The sequence below is a fragment of the Corythoichthys intestinalis genome, chromosome 10 (genome assembly GCF_030265065.1).
Source record: "Corythoichthys intestinalis isolate RoL2023-P3 chromosome 10, ASM3026506v1, whole genome shotgun sequence".
NCBI classification, from domain to species: Eukaryota; Metazoa; Chordata; class Actinopteri; order Syngnathiformes; family Syngnathidae; genus Corythoichthys; species Corythoichthys intestinalis.
This window is the reverse complement of record NC_080404.1, coordinates 55,842,077-55,861,447: the sequence shown is the minus strand read 5'-3', so window position 1 is coordinate 55,861,447 and position 19,371 is coordinate 55,842,077. Positions and strand designations below refer to the sequence as shown.

Sequence of the window (19,371 nt, the reverse complement as noted above, 5' to 3'; positions counted from 1 at the left end):
TGCCATGTGTCAGACAAAAAATGCCACCTGACATATATGGCGATTGAATGTAGAGTAGCCAAAATGTCCTCCTTCAAAATAAGATCAGTTAAGTAACAGTAGTCTAGTAATCTCACTCAAGTACCGCGTAACTGCTGCACAGACACATCATGTTGATTTGGGAGCATTACTGGGTTACTTCCTGTTGATATTAGGTCACTTCATGTTGATATCAAGTCACTTCCTGTAGATTTGGGAGCATTTCGTTGTCACTTCCTGTTGATTTGGGGACATTTTGGGGCCCCTTCCGTTGATATCAAGTCACTCCTTGATATCATGTCACTTCCTGTTTATTTGGGGACACTTTGGGGTCACTTCCTGTTGATATCCAGTCACTTCCTATAGATTTGGGGCCATTCTGGGGGTCACTTCCTGTTCATATCAGGTCACTTCCTGTTTATTTGGGAGCATTTTGCATTCAATTCCTGTTGATATCCGGTCACTTCCTGTTGATTTGTGGACATTATAGGGTCACTTCCTGTTGTTACATGTCATTTCCTGTACATTTGGGAGCTTTTTGGGGTCACTTCCTGTGGATATCGGGTCACTTCTCGATATCGTGTCACTTCTTGTTTATTTGTGGACACTTGGGGTCACTTCCTGTTGATATCCGGTCACTTCCTGTTGATTTGGGGACACTTTGGGTTCACTTCCTATTGATAACCAGGTCACTTCCTATACATTTGAGGGCATTCTGGAGGTCACTTCCTGTTGATATTAGGTTACTTCCTGTTTATTTGGGAGCATTTCTCGTTCACTTCCTGTTGATTTGGCGGGACACAATTGGGTCACTTCCTGTTGTTACAGATCACTTCTTGATATCGTATTCCTATAGATTTGGGAGATTTTTGGGGTTACTTCCTGTTGATATCAAGGCACCTCTTGATATCGTGTCACTTCCTGTTTATTTGGGGACACTTTGGGGTCATTTCCTGTATATTTGGGAGCTTTTCGGTGTCACTTCCTTTTTGGGGTCCCTTCATATCGATAACAGGTCATTTCCTGTAGATTTGGAGCATTTTGGAGTCACTTCCTGTTGATATCGGGTCACTTCCTGTGTGTTTGGGGACATTATGGGTATATTTGGGGACATTTTGGGGTCCCTTCATATTGATAACAGGTCACTTTCTCTTTATTGGGAGCATTCTGGAGTCATTTCCTGTTGATCTCAGGTCACTTCCTGTGTATTTGGGGACTTTTTGTGTTATTTAGGGACATTTTGGCGTCACTTCGTGTTGATAGCGGGTTTGCTTCCTGTTGATATGGTGACATTTTAGGGTCACTTCCTGTATATTTGGGAGCTTTTCGCTGTCACTTCCTTTTTGGGGACAATTTGGGGTCCCATCATATTGATAACGGGTCATTTCATGTAGATTTGGAGCATTTTGGAGTCACTTCCTGTTTACATCTGGTAACTTCCTGTGTGTTTGGGGACATTATGGGTTTACTTGGGGAGATTTTGGGGTCACTACCTGTTGATAAAGTCTAAGCAGTTACTCAGTACATGAGTATTCTTTTCACTCAATATTTCATACTTTCCTGAATAATTTTGGAAGCCCCACCTCCTTCATGACGCGTATGGCTTCGGCGCGGTGGCGCGGCGGGGGGTAGAGGAGGATCCTGTGGTAGAGCGACTGCAGGACGGGCTTCATGGACTCCACGCGGCCGACCAGCCGGACTAACTCGGCGGCCGCGTAGCACACCGCGCGCGCCGTCGTCCCAGAGGGGGCGCCGGACGAGCGGCCCGAGCCGCGGCCCCTGTCCAAAGCTGCCGGCGCCCCAGTCTCTGTGGCGCCTGGAGACCGCCGCCGTTAGCAATTAGACAGGTGATTAGTTTAGTTAGATTTCTGCCACAACTCTATATGCCAACAACTTTGCCTTATGGGCCACTTCACGTAAATTTTCAGTATTTGCTGTTAATTTGGGGGTGTTTTCAGGTCACTTCCTGTTGCTTTTGGGTCACTTACTGTACATTTTGGGGCATTCTGAAGTTATTTTCTGTATGTTTTGGATCATTCCCCATCGATTATGACATTTCTGGCTCACTTCCTGCAAATTTCATGTCCTTTTTGGGTCACTTCCTGTAGATTTTGGGCCATTCTGAAGTCACTTCCTGTATATTTCTGTTCATTTCCTATTGATTTATGACATTTCTGGATCACTTGCTATTCAGTGGTCACTCTCCTGCAAATTTTAAGACCATTTTGGGTCACTTCCTGATGATTTTGGGTCACTTCCTTAACATTTTGTTACATTCTAATGTCACTTCCTGTGCGTTTTCGATCATATCCCATTGATTTTAAGCATTTCTGGCTCACTTCCTGTTCAGTGGTCACTTCCTGTAGATTTTTTGTCCTTTTTAGGTCACTTCCTGTAGGTTTTGGGCCATTCTGAAGTCACTTCCTGTACGCTTTGGATCATATCCCATTGATTTTAGGGCATTTCTGTCTCACTTCCTGTTCTTTGGTTACTTCCTGTTGATTTTGGGTCACTTCCTTGACATTTTGGGGCATTCTGATGTCACTTCCTGTGCGTTTTGGATCATATCCCATTGATTTTTGGGCACTTCTAGCTCACTTCCTGTTTATTGGTCACTTCCTGTAGATTTTAAGGCCTTTTTAGGTCACTTCCTGTTGATTTTGGGTCACTTCCTTAACATTTTGGAGCATTCTGAAGTCACTTACTGCATATTTCCCATTGATTTATGACATTTCTAGCTCACTCTCTGTTCATTGGTCACTTCCTGTAAATTTTGGGCCATTTTTAAGTCACTTCCTGTATATTTCTGATCATTTCCCATTGATTTCTGGATCACTTGCTATTCAGTGGTCACTTACTGATGATTTTGAGTCACTTTCTTAACATTTTGGTACATTCTAATGTCACTTCCTGTGCATTTTCGATCATATCCCATCGATTTTAAGCGTTTCTGGCTCACTTCCTGTTCAGTGATCACTTCCTGTAGATTTTTTGTCCTTTTTGGGTCACTTCCTGTAGGTTTTGGGCCATTCTGAAGTCACTTCCTGTACGTTTTGGATCATATCCCATTGATTTTAGGGCATTTCTGTCTCACTTCCTGTTCTTTGGTTACTTCCTGTTGATTTTGGGTCACTTCCTTGACATTTTGGGGCATTCTGATGTCACTTCCTGTGCGTTTTGGATCATATCCCATTGATTTTAAGCATTTCTGGCTCACTTCCTGTTCAGTGATCACTTCCTGTAGATTTTTTGTCCTTTCTTGGGTCACTTCCTGTAGGTTTTGGGCCATTCTGAAGTAACTTCTTGTACGTTTTGGATCATATCCCATTGATATTAGGGCATTTTGGTCTCACTTCCTGTTCTTTGGTTACTTCCTGTTGATTTTGGGTCACTTCCTTGACATTTTGGGGCATTCTGATGTCACTTCCTGTGCGTTTTGGATCATATCCCATTAATTTTTGGGCAATTCTGGCTCACTTCCTGTTTATTGGTCACTTCCTGTAGATTTTAAGGCCTTTTTAGGTCACTTCCTGTTGATTTTGGGTCACTTCCTTAACATTTAGGGGCATTCTGAAGTTACTTCCTGTATGTTTTGGGTCACTTCCTATTGACTTTAGGGCATTTCTCACTCACTTCCTGTTCATTGGTCATTGTAGATTTTAGGGCCTTTTTGGGTCACATCCTGTCACTTCTTTTACAATTTGGGGCATTCTGAAGTCACTTCCTATCCATTTTGGATCATTTCCTATTGATTTATGACATTTCTGGCTGACTTCCTGTTCATTGGACACTTCTTTTTGAGTTTTGGGCCACTTGCTGTTTATTTCAGGTATTTTCTTTCACATTTTTGAGGCATTCTAAAGTCACTTCCTGCATATTTTAGATCATTTCCTGTTGTTTTATGACATTTCTGGCTAACTTCCTGTTCATTGGTCACTTCCTGTTGATTTTTGGGTCACTTCCTGTTAATGTCATGTCATTTCTGTAACATTTTGGGGGCATTCTGAAGTCTCTTCCTGTACATTTTGGATCAGTTCCCATTGATTTTAGGCATTTATGGCTCACTTCCTGTTCATTGGTCACTTTCTGTTGATTTTTGGGTCACTTCCTCTTTATTTCAAGGCTCTTAACATTTTGGGCATTCTGGCGTTACTTCCTGTATATTTCCTATGTATTTATCCTGTTCATTGGTCACTTCCTGTAAATTTTAGGAGCTTTTTGGGTCACTTCCTTAACATTTTGGATCATTTCCTATTTATTTGGGGCATTTCTGGCTCACTTCCTGTTCACTGGTGACTTCCTGCAAATTTCAGGGCCTTTATGGGTCACTTCCTGTTGATTACAGGTCACTTTCTTAACATTTTGGGCATTCCAAAGTGACTTCCTGCTTATTTTGGGCCACTTCCTATTGATAATGACATTTCTGGCTCACTTCCTGCAAATTTTATGCCCCTTTTGGGGTCACTTCCTATTGATTTTGGGTCACTTCCTTAACATTTTGGGGCATTCCAAAGTGACTTCCTGCTTTTTTGGACCACTTCCCATTGATTTTAGGGCTCACTTTCTGTCCACAGGTCACTTCCTGTTGATTTCAGGTATTTTTTAGGTCAATTCCTTAATATTTTTGGCCATTCTGAAGTCACTTCCTGTAAATTTAGGATCATTTCCTATTTATTTGGGCCATTTCTGGCTCACTTCCTGTTAATTGGTCACTTCCTGTAAATTTTAGGGCCTTTTTGGGTCACTTCCTGTACATTTTGGATCTCTTCCCATTGATTCTAGGGTATTTTTGCATCACTTCCTGTTCATTGGTCACTTCCTGTTGATTTCAGGTCACTTCCTTAATGTTTTGGGGGATTCTGAAGTCACTTCCGGCATATTTTTGATAATTTCCTAATTATTTGGGGGCATTTCTGGCTCACTTCCTGTTCATTGGTCACTCCTGTAAATTTTGGGGACTTTTTGGGTCACTTCTTATTGATGTCATGTCATTTCCTGAACATTTAGGGGCAATCTGAAGTCACTTTCTGCATATTTCCCATTGATTTATGACATTTCTAGCTCACTCCCTGTTCATCGGTCACTTCCTGTAGATTTTGGGTCACTTCCTGTACCTTTTGGGCTACTCTGGTGTCGGTTCATGTACAATTTGGATCATTTCCTGTTGATTTTTCAAGTCACTTCTCAAGGAAGTGACCTCAGAATGCCCCGAAATGTGCAGGAAATGACCCATAATCAACAGGAAGTGACTTGAACAAACCCAGGTGTAACTTACAGTATTTGGCATGACGTGGCATAAATCTGACGGTCAAATTGGGAGGAAGCTCACCTTGATGGAGTCGCTCCCACTCCGCCGCGCATTTGTCCTTGAGCGGATCTCCCGTGACGGCCACCAGCGCCGGACACAGCCGCTTCCTGTCCGGAGTTAAAACATGCTCCTAATAATAAAAAAATGATAATTAGTCCAATTAGCCTTTGAAAATTTCGTCCATACCAGACCAGGTCGATGAAGCATCCGGACAGGTGCATTGTGGGAGGGCAGGAGCTCAGCATGGCCAAGATGCTCTCCAGGTAAAGAAGTCGCAGCATCTGATCGTCGCTGAGGGAAAAGCGTCACGTCGTGGCGCGTCACCCGCCTGTCTCGTTAGCTTACCGATCCGGCGACTCCAGCTTGTCGCAGAAGAGCGTCAGGACCGTCACGACGTCGTCGCACAGCGCCTGGCTGACGGGCGACACATCTGCGCACGAGTCCAAACACAGAAACTGAGTCGAGAGGTTCGCCTTCCATCAAATCTTTGTTTTACCGTATTTCCCGGGCTATAAGTCTCGCTTTCCCCCCCCATACTTTGGCTTAGCCTGAGGCCTATATAATGTGCAAATATAAAATTTGACACATACATAAACCACACCTGATATCAACAGGAAATGACCCAATACCAACAAAAAGTGAGTCCGAAATGCCCCCAAATCAACAGGAAGTGACATATCACCGGGAAATGGACCAATATCAACCAAAAGTGACATGATACCAATAGGAAGTGACACACTTTCAACATGAAGTGACCCTAAATCAACAGGAAATGCACCAATACAAACAGGAAGTGACCCGATGTCAATAGGAAGGGACCCCAAAATGCCATAAAACAATAGGAAGTAACCTGATATCAACAGGAAGTGACCCCAAAATGCCACCAAAACAACAGGAAGTCACCCCAAAATACCCCCAAATTAATATGACGTGACATATCAAAAGGAAATGACCCGCTATCAACAGGAAGTGACCCCAAAATGCCCCAAAACAACAGGAAGTGACCCGATATAAGTAACCCTAAACAGGAAATGACCCTATGTCAACAGGAAGTGTTATGGTGTTACACTTATATAGCGCTTTTCCACCTTTCAAGGCGCTCAAAGCGCTTTACACTATCTCACCATCCACCTACTGGTGACGCAGCACCAGGAGCAACGTGGGGTTCAGTATCTTGCTCAAGGACACTTAGGGGTGTTCATCAGGGCGGAGAATTGAACCCACAACCTCTGGGTTTGGGGGACAACTACTCTACCACTGAGCCACGCCACCCCACATGGAAGTGACCCCAAAATGGCCTAAAACAACAGAATGTGCCCTGTCAGCAGGAAGTGACATGACGTCAACAGGACGTGACCCCCCCCAAATCCCCCATAACAACAGAAAATGACACGATATCGACAGGAAATGACCCTAAAAAGCTCCCAAAACAACAGGAAGTGACCCGATATCAAGAGGAAGTGCCCTGTCAATAGGAAGTGACATGATATCAACAGGAAATGACCAACTATGAATAGGAAGTGACCCTAAATCAACAGGAAATACACCAATATCAACAGGAAGTGACCCCGAAATGCCCCTAAACAACAGGAAGTGACTCCAAAATGCCCCAAAGGAAGTGCCCTGTCAACAGGAAGTGACATATCAACAGGAAATGACCCAATATCAACAGGAAGTGAAATGTTAGCAACAGGAAGTGACCCGATATCAAGAGGAAGTGCCCTGATATCAACAGGAAATGACCAGCTATCAATAGGAAGTGACACTAAATCAACAGGAAATACACCAATATCAACAGGAAGTGACTCCAAAATGCCCCAAATCAACAGGAAGTGACATGTTATCAACAGGAAGTACCATGATAGCAACAGGAAGTAATCCTAAATCAACAGGAAGTGACCCGATATCAAGAGGAAGTGCCCTGTCAATAGGAAGTGACATGATATCAACAGGAAATGTCCAACTATCAATAGGGAGTGACCCTAAATCAACAAGAAATACACCAATATCAACAGGAAGTGACTCCAAAATGCCCCAAATCAACAGGAAGTGACATGATATCAACAGGAAGTGACATGATAACCCTAAATCAACAGGAAATGCACCGATATCAACAAGACGTGAACCGATATCGACAGCAAATGACCCTGAAATCAACAGGAAATGACATGATAGCAACAGGAAGTAACCCTAAATCAACAGGAAATGCACCAATATCAACAGGAAGTGACCTGTCAGTAGGAACTGACATCAACAGGAAATGACCAACTATCAATAGGAAGTTACGCTAAATCAACAGGAAATACACCAATATCAACAGGAAGTGACATGATAGCAACAGGATGTAACCCTAAATCAACAGGAAATGCACCAATATCAACAGGAAGTGACATGATAGCAACAGGAAGTGACCCCGAAATGACCCAAAACAACAGGAAGTGACCCGATCTCAACAGGAAATACGCCAATATCAACAGGAAGTGACATGATAGCAACAGGAAGTGACATGATAGCAACAATAAGTAACCCTAAATCAACAGGAAATGCACCAATATCAACCGGAAGTGACATGATCACAACAGGAAGTAGCCCCAAGTCAACAGGAAATACACCACTATCAACAGGAAGTGACATAATAGCAACAGGAAGTGACATGATAGCAACAGGAAGTAACCCTAAATCAACAGGAAATGCACCAATATCAACAGGAAGTGATATGATAGCAACAGGAAGTAGCCCTACGTCAACAGGAAATGCACCAATATCAACAGGAAGTGACCCCGAAATGCCCCAAAACAACAGGAAGTGACCCGATATCAACAGGAAGTGATCTTGATATTTCAACAAATCAACAGGAAGTGACTCCAAAAGGCCCCTAAATCAACATGAAGTGACCCGATGTCAATAGGAAGGGACGTGATATCAACAGGAAGTGCCCAGATATAAACAGGAAAAGACCCCGAAACGCATCCAAGCGACTTATACTTCGGAAAATACGGTATTTGTAATCAAGACTGTGAAATACAGATTTGGACAAAAGGGTACTTCAATGTAAGGGGACAGACTGTACCTCTTCTCTCCAGAGGGGGCGCAGTCATCTCCTCTCCGTCCGCTTCCTGTAAATGACACGTTAGCGACCGTCTTCCGATCACGTGACTTATCTCGTTCACCCGCCTCCTGTCTGTGTCGCAGCTGCAGCGTGAGATCTCCCAAAATCTGGCTGAGGGTGGCTCGGACCGCCGTGTCCACGCTCCGTCGATGACCGCCGCGCGCGTACGTCTCCGTGCATACCTGCGTGCCGACAAGTGAGCGAGGCTTTCTCGGAGAGTTTAGCCGGTAAAGCGAGCGTGACGCTACCTGGGCGATGCGTAGGACAGAGTCGGCGTTGACGTCAAAGTTGGGCGAGTACGTTACGCACAGGAGTACCTGCAGCGGGAGGAGTAAGAACCCAGAAATGAACTAAAAATCAATGGGAAATGCCCCAAGATTTGCAGCAAGTGACCCAAAATCAACAGGAAGTGATTTGAAAAAGTCACACCAGGAAGTGACCATTAATAGGAAGTGACCCCGTAATACCCTATCATCAATACTAAATTTCACAAAACAGACAGGAAGTGTCTCTGAAATGCCCTGAAATGTATAGGAAGTGACCCAAAATCAACAGGAAGTATCTGGAAAAGGTCACAATGTCAACAGGAAGTGGCCGTGGATAGGACTTGACGTGAAATCAACAGGAAATGACCCACTATAAACACGTAAATCAACAGAATATGTACCAATATGAACAAGAAATAACACGATATCAACAGGAAGTTAACAGGACGTGACCTTAAATCAACAGGAAATGGACAAATATCAACAGGGAGTGACCCCGAAATGCCTAAACATAAACAGGAAGTGGCTCATTGTCAACAGGAAGTGATGCACAAATGCCCACAAAACAACAGGAAGTTACCCCGAAATGCCCCCAAATTAACAGGATGGGACATGATGTCAACAGGAAGTGAGTGACCCATTATCAACAGGAAGTGACCCTAAATCAACAGGAAATGCACCAACATCAACAGGAAGTGACCCACTATCAACAGTAGGTGACCCCAAAATCTCCACAAAACAACAAGTTACCCCGAAATGCATGCAAATTAAAACAGGAAGTGACATGATATTAACAGGGAGTGACCCTAAATCAACAGGAAAGGCATCAATATCAAAAAGGAAGTGACCCGATATCAACGGGAAGTGACCCAAAAATGCCACCAAAACAACAGGAAGTAACTCAATATCAACAGGAAGTGACCCCAAATTACCCCCAAATTAATATGAAGTGACATATCAACAGGAAATGACCCACTATCTTTAAGAAGTGACCCCAAAATGCCCCAAAACAATAGGAAGTGACCCGATATAAACAGGAAGTGATCCCGAAATGCCCCAAACCAACAGAAAGTAACCCAATATCAACAGGAAGTGACCCCAAAATGCCACCAAAACAACAGGAAGTGACCCCGTAATTACAGCAAATCAACAGGAAGTGACCCCAAAATGCCCCCAAATCAATAGGAAGTGACATGATATCAACAGGAAATGACCCACTATCAACAGGAAGTGACCCCGAAATGCCCCAAAACAATAGGAAGAGGCCCAATATAAACAGGAAGTGACCCAAAAATACCACCAAAACAACAGGAAGTGACCTGATATCAACAGGAAGTGACCCCGATATTACAACAAATCAACAAGAAGTGACCTCATAATGCCGCCAAATCAAGAGGAAGTGACATGTATCAAAAGGAAATGACCCACTATCAACAGGAAGTGACCCCGAAATGCCCCAAAACAATAGGAAGAGGCCCAATATAAACAGGAAGTGACCCAAAAATGCCACCAAAACAACAGGAAGTGACCTGATATCAACAGGAAGTGACCCCAAAAATACAACAAATCAACTGGAAGTGACCTCAAAATACCCCCAAATCAAAAGGAAGTGACATGATATCAACAGGAAATGACCCACTATCAACAGGAAGGGACCCCGAAATGCCCCAAAACAATAGGAAGTGGCCCAATATAAACAGGAAGTGACCCAAAAATGCCACCAAAATACCAGGAGGTGATGCCGAAATTACAACAAATCAACAGGAAGTGTCCCCAAAATGCCCCCAGATCAATATGAAGTGACAAAATAACAGGAAATGACCCACTTTCAACAGGAAGTGACCCCGAACTGCCCCAAAACAGTAGGCAGTGGCCCAATATAAACATGAAGTGACCCAAAAATGCCACCATAACAACAGGAAGTGACCTGATACCAACAGGAAGTGACCCTGAAATTACAACAAATCAACAGGAAGTGACCCCAGAATTCCCCCAAATCAATAGGAAGTAACATGATATCAACAGGAAATGACCAACTATCAATAGGAAGTGACCCCGAAATGCCCCAAAACAATAGGAAGAGGCCCAATATAAACATGAAGTGACCCAAAAATGCCACCATAACAACAGGAAGTGACTTGATACCAACAGGAAGTGACCCTGAAATTACAACAAATCAACAGGAAGTGACCCCAAAATGCCCCCAAATCAATAGGAAGTACCAAAATGACAGGAAGTGACCCACTATCAACAGGAAGTGACCCCAAATTGCCCCAAAACAGTAGGCAGTGGCCCAATATAAACATGAAGTGACCCAAAAATGCCACCATACCAACAGGAAATGACCCTGAAATTACAACAAATCAACAGGGAGTGACCCCAAAATGCCCCCAAATCAATAGTAAGTGACATAATATCAACAGGAAATGACCCACTATCAACAGGAAGTGCCCCCAAAATGTCCCAAAATAATAGGAAGTGGCCCAATATCAATAGGAAGTGACTCCAAAAAGCCACCAAAACAACAGGAAGTGACCCCGAAATTACAACAAATCAACAGGAAGTGACCCCAAAATGCCCCCATATCAATAGGAAGTGACATGATATCAACAGGAAATGACCTACTTTTATCAACAGGAAGTGACCCTGAAATGCCCCAAAGCCATAGGAAGTGGCCCAATATCAACAGGAAGTGACCTAGAAATGCACTAAAAACAACAGGAAGTGGCACAAAATGACAGGAAGTGGAACCAGAATACCCCAAAATGTAAAGGAAGTGACCTGAGATCAAGAGGAAGTGATCTGAAAAGCTGCAAAAAGTCACTTCCTGCACATTTTGGAGCATTATGGGCTCACTTCCAGTACATTTAGTACAATCTCCTGTTAATTTCAGGGTCAGTTCCTGTTGATTTGGGGAATTTTTCAGGTCACTTGACGAGTAAGTGACCCCAAAATGTGCAGGAAGTGGCCTTCAAGTACCCTAAAATGAATCCAGCCTTACTTTCATGACCTCCACTTGCAGGTCCTCATGCAGCTCCGGCGTAGTGCGCAGGGCCGCCAAGATCTGACTCAGGAGCCGCCTCTCTGTAGGCTCCGCCTCCTCGCCGGCCCCGCCCAACAAGCGGTCCTCGCACAGCAGTTTCTGTCCAAAAGATGTCCGTCAAACAAGAGACAAACGCCGGCGACGCCGGCCCCTCCGTGTACCTGCATGCCTATCAGCGCCGTCTGACCCAGCTTGAGGTTTTTGGATTCCAGCGCCATCTGAAGGGGGAGTAAACAGCGCGCCCTGCAGGCCAGACAAACAGCAACATTAACAGGAAGTGCCCCCCAAATCAAAAGGAAGTAACAGTATGTCAACAGGATGTGATCAGAGGAAGTGAACGGATATCACCAGAAAGTAATCCCAAAATGCCCCAAAATCAACAGGAAGTGACCTGTATCAACAAGAAGTGACTCCAAAATGGCTCCAAACAGGAAGTGACCTGATATCAACAGGAAGTGACTCTTAATCAAAAAGAAGTCACCCCCGAAATGCCAGGGAATCAGAAAAAAAGTGACCCAAAATCTACAGGAAGTGACCTGCATCAACAGGAAATAACTCCAAAATACCCCCAAATCAACAGGAGGTGACCCGGAATCAACAGGAAGTGACCCTGAAATGACCCAAAATCAACAGGAAGTAATCCAATATCAACAGAAAGTGACCCAAAATCTACAGGAAACGACCTGAATCAACAGGAAGTGACCCCGAAATGACCCCACATTAACAGCAAGTGACCCCAAATTTCAACAGGAAGTGACCCGATATTAGGAAGAAGTGACCCTGAAATGCCCCAGAATCAAAAGAAAGTGACCCAAAATCAACAGGAAGTGACATGTATCAACAAAAAGTAACCCCATAATGGCTCCAAACAGCAAGTGACCTGTAATCAACAGGAAGTGACCCCGAAATGACCCCAAATCAACAGGAAGTAATCAGATATCAACAGAAAGTGACCCAAAATCTACAGGAAATCACCTTAATCAACAAGAAGTGACCCCAAAATGACCCAACATTTACAGCAAGTGACCCCAAATTTCAACAGGAAGTGACATAAAACAGGAAGCAAACCCATAATCAACAGGAAGTGATCTGATATTAGGAAGAAATGGACTGAAATGCCCCAGAATCAGAAGAAAGTGACCCAAAATCTACAGGAAGTGACCTGTATCAACAAAAAGTAACCCCATAAAGTCTGCAAACAGGAAGTGACCTGATATCAACAGGAAGTAACTCCAAAATGCCCCCGAATCAACAGGAAGTGAGCCCAAAATGAACCAGTATTAGAAGAAAGTGACCCAGAATCAACAGGAAGTCACCCCAAAATGAACCAAAATCAACAGGAAGTAATCCGATATCAACAGAAAGCGACCAAAAATCTACAGGAAGTGACCTGCATCAACAGGAAGTAACTCCAAAATACCCCCAAATCAACAGGAAGTGACCCAAAAACAACAGTAAGTGACCCTGAAATGACCCAAAATCAACACGAAGCAATCCGATATCAACAGAAAGTGACCCAAAATCTACAGGAAATGACCTGAATCAAGAGGTGACCCTGAAATGACCCCACATTAACAGGAAGTGACCCCAAAATTCAGCAGAAAGCGACACACAACAGGAAGTGAACCCATAATCAACAGGAAGTGACCCGATATCAGGAAGAAGTGAACCTGAAATGCCCCAGAATCAGAAGAAAGTGATCCAAAATCAACAGTGAGTGATCCTAAAATACCGCCAAACAAACAGGAAGTGACCTAATATCAACAGGAAGGGACCCCAAAATAAACAGGAAGTGACCCCGAAATGCCCAAACGTAAACAGGAAATGAACTGACATCAACAGGAAGTAACTCCAAATTACGCCCAAATCAACAGGAAGTGATGCCGATATGACCCAAAATCAAGAGGAAGTGACCCGGAACAACAGGAAGTGACACAAAATAGGAAGTGATCCGACATCAACAGGAAGTGACCCCAAAATGCCCCCAAACAAACATGAAGTGACCTGATATCAACAGGAAGTAACTCCGAAATACCCCCAAATCAACAGGAAGTGACCCCAAAATCAATAGGAAGTAACCACGAAATGACCCAAATCAACAGGAAGTGACCCCAAAATCAATGGGAAGTGACCACAAAATGACCCAAATTAACAGGAAGTGACCCTGAAATGCCCAAAAATCAACAGGAAGTGACCCTCTCACATCAAACTGATTGGACGTCGATACCTGTCAATGGCAGATGCTTTGACACCCATAACATAACTGGTTCAGAAATTAGCTAGTAAGGACTTGATTTGAATGTCAATACACTGATGCACTTTGATGGGAACATGGCCTCAGGGCGGCCATGTTGGTAGGGGCAATGGAAGCTGTTTTTATTATTGTGCACTAGTAGCATATGAAGTTCTTACCGCAAGTCCGCTGGGGACAGTCGTCCCGACGCGTTCCAGGACTCCAGACTTTCTGGGGGGAGAAAAAGTGGAAAAATTAGGGCACGGGTATCCAAACTACGACCGGCGGGCCAACCACAGCCCACGGAATTTACAGGAAGTCATTAGAAAAAGTCCCATCGTCAACAGGAAGTGACCCAGAAATGCCCGAATATCAACAGGAAATGGTTCAAAATGACAGGATGTGATCTGAAAAAGCCCCAACATCTCCAGAAAGTGAACAACTAATAGGAAGTGACCCAGAATTGCCCTAAAATCGACTGTTGCGGTCATCTGGGACTCACCGCAGGCGAGCGCGCAGGCGTCGCGGAGGCTTTTGCGCTTGTGTCCGGCTGCATCTTGCTGGATTGTCCGCAGGATGTCCTCCATGCTTTTTCTCACACGTCCGCCAAACGCTCCCTATCAATATCACGTGACATTTTTAGCCAAGGAGCATTCTGCAAAATGTTGAAATAGCTAGTCAGATTTTATGTGAAATGTAAAAATACATACATATATATATATATATATATATATATATTTATGCACATTTAGTCGAAGAAACAGTAAAAAACCTTACAAAATGTCAATTCAATTGCTAGCTATCTAGCACAAGCTAACGAGGTAACTTTTTTTTTTATTTACTTGACTCCAAAAATTAACAGGTAAATGAAAAAAAATAGAACAAGAAAAAAAAACTTCCCCCAAAAAGTCAATTCAAATGATAGCCCATTAGCTAGCAAGCTAGCGGACCCTAATACTTTGTTGTATTTCCTTTACTCGACAAAAAAAAAAACTAGAAAAAAAATACAAAAAACTCATAAATGTAAATCCAAATGATAGCTTTCACTAGCCAGCTAATGAGCTAATTTTGTTGTATTTCCTTTACTCGAAAAGAAACTGTAAAATGAAGAAAAAAACTGCCCAAAAAAAGAAATTCAAATGATAGCTTCTGTTAGCTTGCTAGCTGACGAGCTAACTTTGTTGTATTTTCTTTACTCAAAAAGAACCTTGAAAATGAAAATGGAAAAAAAACTCCCCAAAAATGTCAATTCAAATGATAGCTTCAGCTAGCTAACGAGCTAACTTTGTCGTATTTCCTTTACTTGAAAAGAAACTAGAAAATGAACTCAAAACTCATAAATGTCAATACAAATGGTAGCTTCCGCTAGCTAGCTAACGAGCTAAATTTGCTGTATTTCCTTTACTTGAAAAGAAACTCGCAAGTGAAGAAAAAAAACTCCCCCCAAAAAAGTCAATTCAAATGATAGCTTCTGCTAGCTTGCTAGCTAACGAGCTAACTTTGTTGTATTTTCTTTACTCGAAAATAAAATGAAAAGAAAAACTCCCCAAAAATGTCAATTCAAATGATAGCTTCTGCTAGCTAACGAGCTAATACTGTGTTGTATTTCCTTTACTCGAAAAAAAAATTTGAAAATGAAAAAAACCCTCATAAATGTCAATACAAATGATAGCTTCCACTAGCTAGCTAATGAGCCAACTTTGTTGTATTTCCTTTACTCGAAAAGAAACTAGAAAGTGAAGAAAAAAAAACTCCCCAAAAATGTCAATTCAAATTATAGCTTCTGCTAGCTCGCTAGCTAACGAGCTAACTTTGTTGTATTTTCTTTACTCAAAAAGAAACTAAAAAAAACCTCCTCAAAAATGGCAATGCAAATGATAGGTTAAGCGAGCTCACAAGCTAATGAGCTACCTTTGTTGTATTTAATTTACTCTCTAAAAAAAAAAAAACACACAAAAAAACACAAAAATGGCAATTAAAATGACAGCTTCCACTAGCGAGCTAGCTAACAAGCTAACTTTGTTGTATTTCCTTTACTCGAAAAGAAACGAGAAAAAGAACAAAATATCCTCCTCAACAATGTAAATTCAAACGATAACTTCTGCAAGCTCGCTAGCTAAAGAGCTAACTTTGTTGTATTTCATGTACTAGAAAAATCCTCCCCAAAAATTCAATTCAAATGATAGCTTCCGCCAGCTCACCAGTTGGCGAGCTAACTTTGTTGTATTTTCTTTACTCAAAAAGAAACTAAAAAAAACCTCCTCAAAAATGGCAATGCAAATGACAGGTTAAGCGAGCTCACTAGCTAATGAGCTACCTTTGTTGTATTTAATTTACCCTCTAAAAAAAAAAACACACACACAAAAAAACACAAAAATGGCAATTAAAATGACAGCTTCCACTAGCGAGCTAGCTAACAAGCTAACTTTGTTGTATTTCCTTTACTCGAAAAGAAACGAGAAAAAGAACAAAATATCCTCCTCAAAAATGTAAATTCAAACGATAACTTCTGCAAGCTCGCTAGCCAAAGAGCTAACTTTGTTGTATTTCATGTACTCGAAAAGAAACTAGAAAAATCCTCCCCAAAAATTCAGTTCAAATAATAGCTTCCGCCAGCTCACTAGCTAGCGAGCTAACTTTGTTGTACTTCTTTTGCTCGAAACGAAACTTGAAGAAAAGTATCCTCCACAAAAATGTCATATGAAATGATCACTTCTGCTAGCTAGCTGACAAGCTATCTTTGTCGTATATCCTTTACTCGAAAACAAACTAAAAAAAAATCCTTAAAAAAAGTCCATTCTTATGACAGCTTCCGTCTGCTAGCTAGCCAACAAGTTGAGTTTGTTGTATTTACTTCACTCAAGAAGAAACTTGAAAATGAAAAAAAAAAACATCCCCAGAAATGTAAATTCAAATGATAGCTTCTGCTAGCTCTCTAGCTAACGCAGATACTTTGTTGTATTTCATTTACTGGAAAAAAAAAAAAAAAAAAAATAGAAAAAAAGCCCCCATAAAAAATGGCATTTAAAATAGCTTCCACTAGCGAGCTAGCTAACCAGCTCAGGTTGTTTCATTTACTCTAATGAGAAAGAGAAGTAAAAAAAAAAAAAAAAAAAAAACTCCTCAAAAATGTCAATTCAAATGATCGCTTCTGGGAGCTAGCTACCTGACAAGCTAACTTTGTTGTATTTCCTTTACTCGAACTAGAAGAAAAAAAATCCTCCACAAAACTGTCAATTGAAATGATAGCTTCCGCTAGTGAGTTAGCGAACAAGCTAACTTTGCTGTATTTCCTTTGATTGTCCAATTGAAGGAAAGCAGAAAATCTCTGAAGTATTGCAGAACATTGCCGTTTAGCTAGCTAGCAGAAGCTATGATTTCAATTAGTTTTTTTTTTTTTTTTTTTTTGCGTTTTTTCTTTAGTGTCTTTCAAATTTGGAGCCTCTCAACTCAATAGCCGCCATTGATGGCGAAGACACCCAACTATTCACTAGTTACTTTGAATGGCAACTTTGTCGTTCACCGTTATTTGGGTACCGATAAATTGAACGTTTATCGCTGTCATTGGCAGGAAATGAGTTGGCTATGAGCAACAAAGTAATCCAGAAGTATATTGCAAAATATAATTATATTTACATTCCAAAAAGTTTGAAGTTTGCTAAAAACAATGATGAAAATAGCGCCGTAGTTTCCCATATTTATTTTAAAATGAGCTAATAGAGATGACAGGCTCTACTTTGTGTTAAAATTGAGAAGTGCATCAGATTATTTTCATCTGCCATTTATCAAAAGTGCTTTGTTCGTTTTTTTTGAGCACGTGTATCAAATGCTCACTTATGATTTTTTTTTTTCTATTTGCCTCTTCTAATAACTACATCTCCCACAATGCTTATCGGCAAAACAACAGCTATTATTTTTTTCCCCTCGTTTAAAATATCAAAACAGATTCACAACAAATTAAATGTGGTGGGCGAGAGTTCATTTTACTGGCGAATTAGAGCGATTTTTGTGTAAAGATTGTAAAAATATGGGGAAAATACATTATATACTTAGCCGAGACAAGTCAAAATACATAATCTACGTATAATACTGAATTTTGGACAGTTTAACCGTACTAAAATGTGGTACAATGCGTTGAATGCGTAACTCTGTGTTGTGAATAACCGGTATTACGTTGAACTGTTCGCTAAGCTCATTGGTTAGTGATGTGGTTGCTAATGCTACGTAGACGCTGACAGCTAGCGCTACGCTAACATGGACGTTATTTGTGATCTGCGAACGTTAACCGCAAATGCTATTCGCTAACGTTAACCGCCTTCTGCAACAGCTAGCTACTCGTTGGATTTGGTGATAACTAGCTCTAAACCCGTTCTGTATTTTTTTCTTTTACTGTGTCGTGCGCAGACAAGCATTAGCTAGTCGCTACCAAGTGCTTTTATGTACGCGTGCCTTTTTGCTACAGCTTGTTGTTAGTAAGTAATACCACCAGAGGGCGTAAAGGCATACTATGTCAGCGTCTTGGCCAGATAAACTGACAATTCTAGTAATAACATACATACAAATAAACATTAAGTGTTGATCTATTCCGATGTTTTTTCAGCGTTTTGTCAGACGCTCCTTGCTTGTGAAATGTGGACGCTCAAATAAATACGCCCGTTTTGGCTGAACGTAAAGACGCAGTCCTGATTATTTAAATATTCTATTATAGATATGGTAAATTGACTGCTGTCTTCAATATCTTTCCATGTAATTGGTTTTAAATATCCAGCTTGAATAGTGTATATATGGTTCATACCCGAAAGCAAAGGATACGGAGTCATTTAGTGGAGGATATGACTCACCTCAGGTTGGCTGCGACGGAGTCCACTGCTTTAAGATGGCCGCCGCTGACGGACGCGGCCGAGTCCGACACTTTTACATCTAGTATCTCATGTGATATCGATGTCCAAATCAACAGTCGTGTTTTTGTTCCTGCTCGGTTCGCAAACAAAGGTGGTGAAATGTGCAAATCGGTGTCGACTGGAAAGAGGACAGGTGTCGATGCTAAATATGGGCGGGGCGGCATCCGTCTTGCTTCTTCTTCTACGTTTGAATTACGGTAGAGTTGGCGACAGGGTGACTAAATGGTGCCCAGTGGTGTCATGTTACGTCAAGGACGGGGCTGTCCAAATTGATTAATTAAAAATATATATCGATATCTATTTTAAAAAAGAAATAAGATCAAAAGCATTAACCCATTGACGAAAATAGACGTCCAATCCATTTTGACTGCGGGTGGGTGAAGGAATGTCTGGTAAAAAATCGGAAGTGACCACAAATCAACGCGAAGCGACCTGTATTAACAGAAAGTAACCACAAAATGTGTAAGTGAATGAAGCATTTAATAAAAACAAG

The 19,371-nt window shown here is 41.8% G+C and overlaps 1 protein-coding gene across 2 annotated transcripts in view; it reads right to left on the bottom strand.

Annotated features, from left to right (window-relative positions):
- arfgef3 (ARFGEF family member 3) overlaps positions 1 to 19,055 on the bottom strand; it is a 53,463-nt gene extending 34,408 nt beyond the window's left edge. The window contains exons 1-12 of one of the 2 annotated variants that reach the window (XM_057847543.1): positions 18,819 to 19,055; positions 14,480 to 14,594; positions 14,157 to 14,208; positions 11,906 to 11,987; positions 11,703 to 11,843; positions 8,684 to 8,752; positions 8,497 to 8,617; positions 8,372 to 8,438; positions 5,672 to 5,756; positions 5,513 to 5,617; positions 5,348 to 5,456; positions 1,602 to 1,834 (exon numbers count right to left, since the gene is read on the bottom strand). In XM_057847543.1, the coding sequence (XP_057703526.1) occupies positions 1,602 to 1,834; positions 5,348 to 5,456; positions 5,513 to 5,617; positions 5,672 to 5,756; positions 8,372 to 8,438; positions 8,497 to 8,617; positions 8,684 to 8,752; positions 11,703 to 11,843; positions 11,906 to 11,987; positions 14,157 to 14,208; positions 14,480 to 14,564 (1,149 nt within the window). In that variant the 5' untranslated portion in view covers positions 14,565 to 14,594; positions 18,819 to 19,055. The remainder of the gene's footprint in view (positions 1 to 1,601; positions 1,835 to 5,347; positions 5,457 to 5,512; positions 5,618 to 5,671; positions 5,757 to 8,371; positions 8,439 to 8,496; positions 8,618 to 8,683; positions 8,753 to 11,702; positions 11,844 to 11,905; positions 11,988 to 14,156; positions 14,209 to 14,479; positions 14,595 to 18,818) is intronic. The other variant, XM_057847544.1, reaches the window with a different exon arrangement.
- Between the last annotated feature and the right edge of the window lie 316 nt (positions 19,056 to 19,371).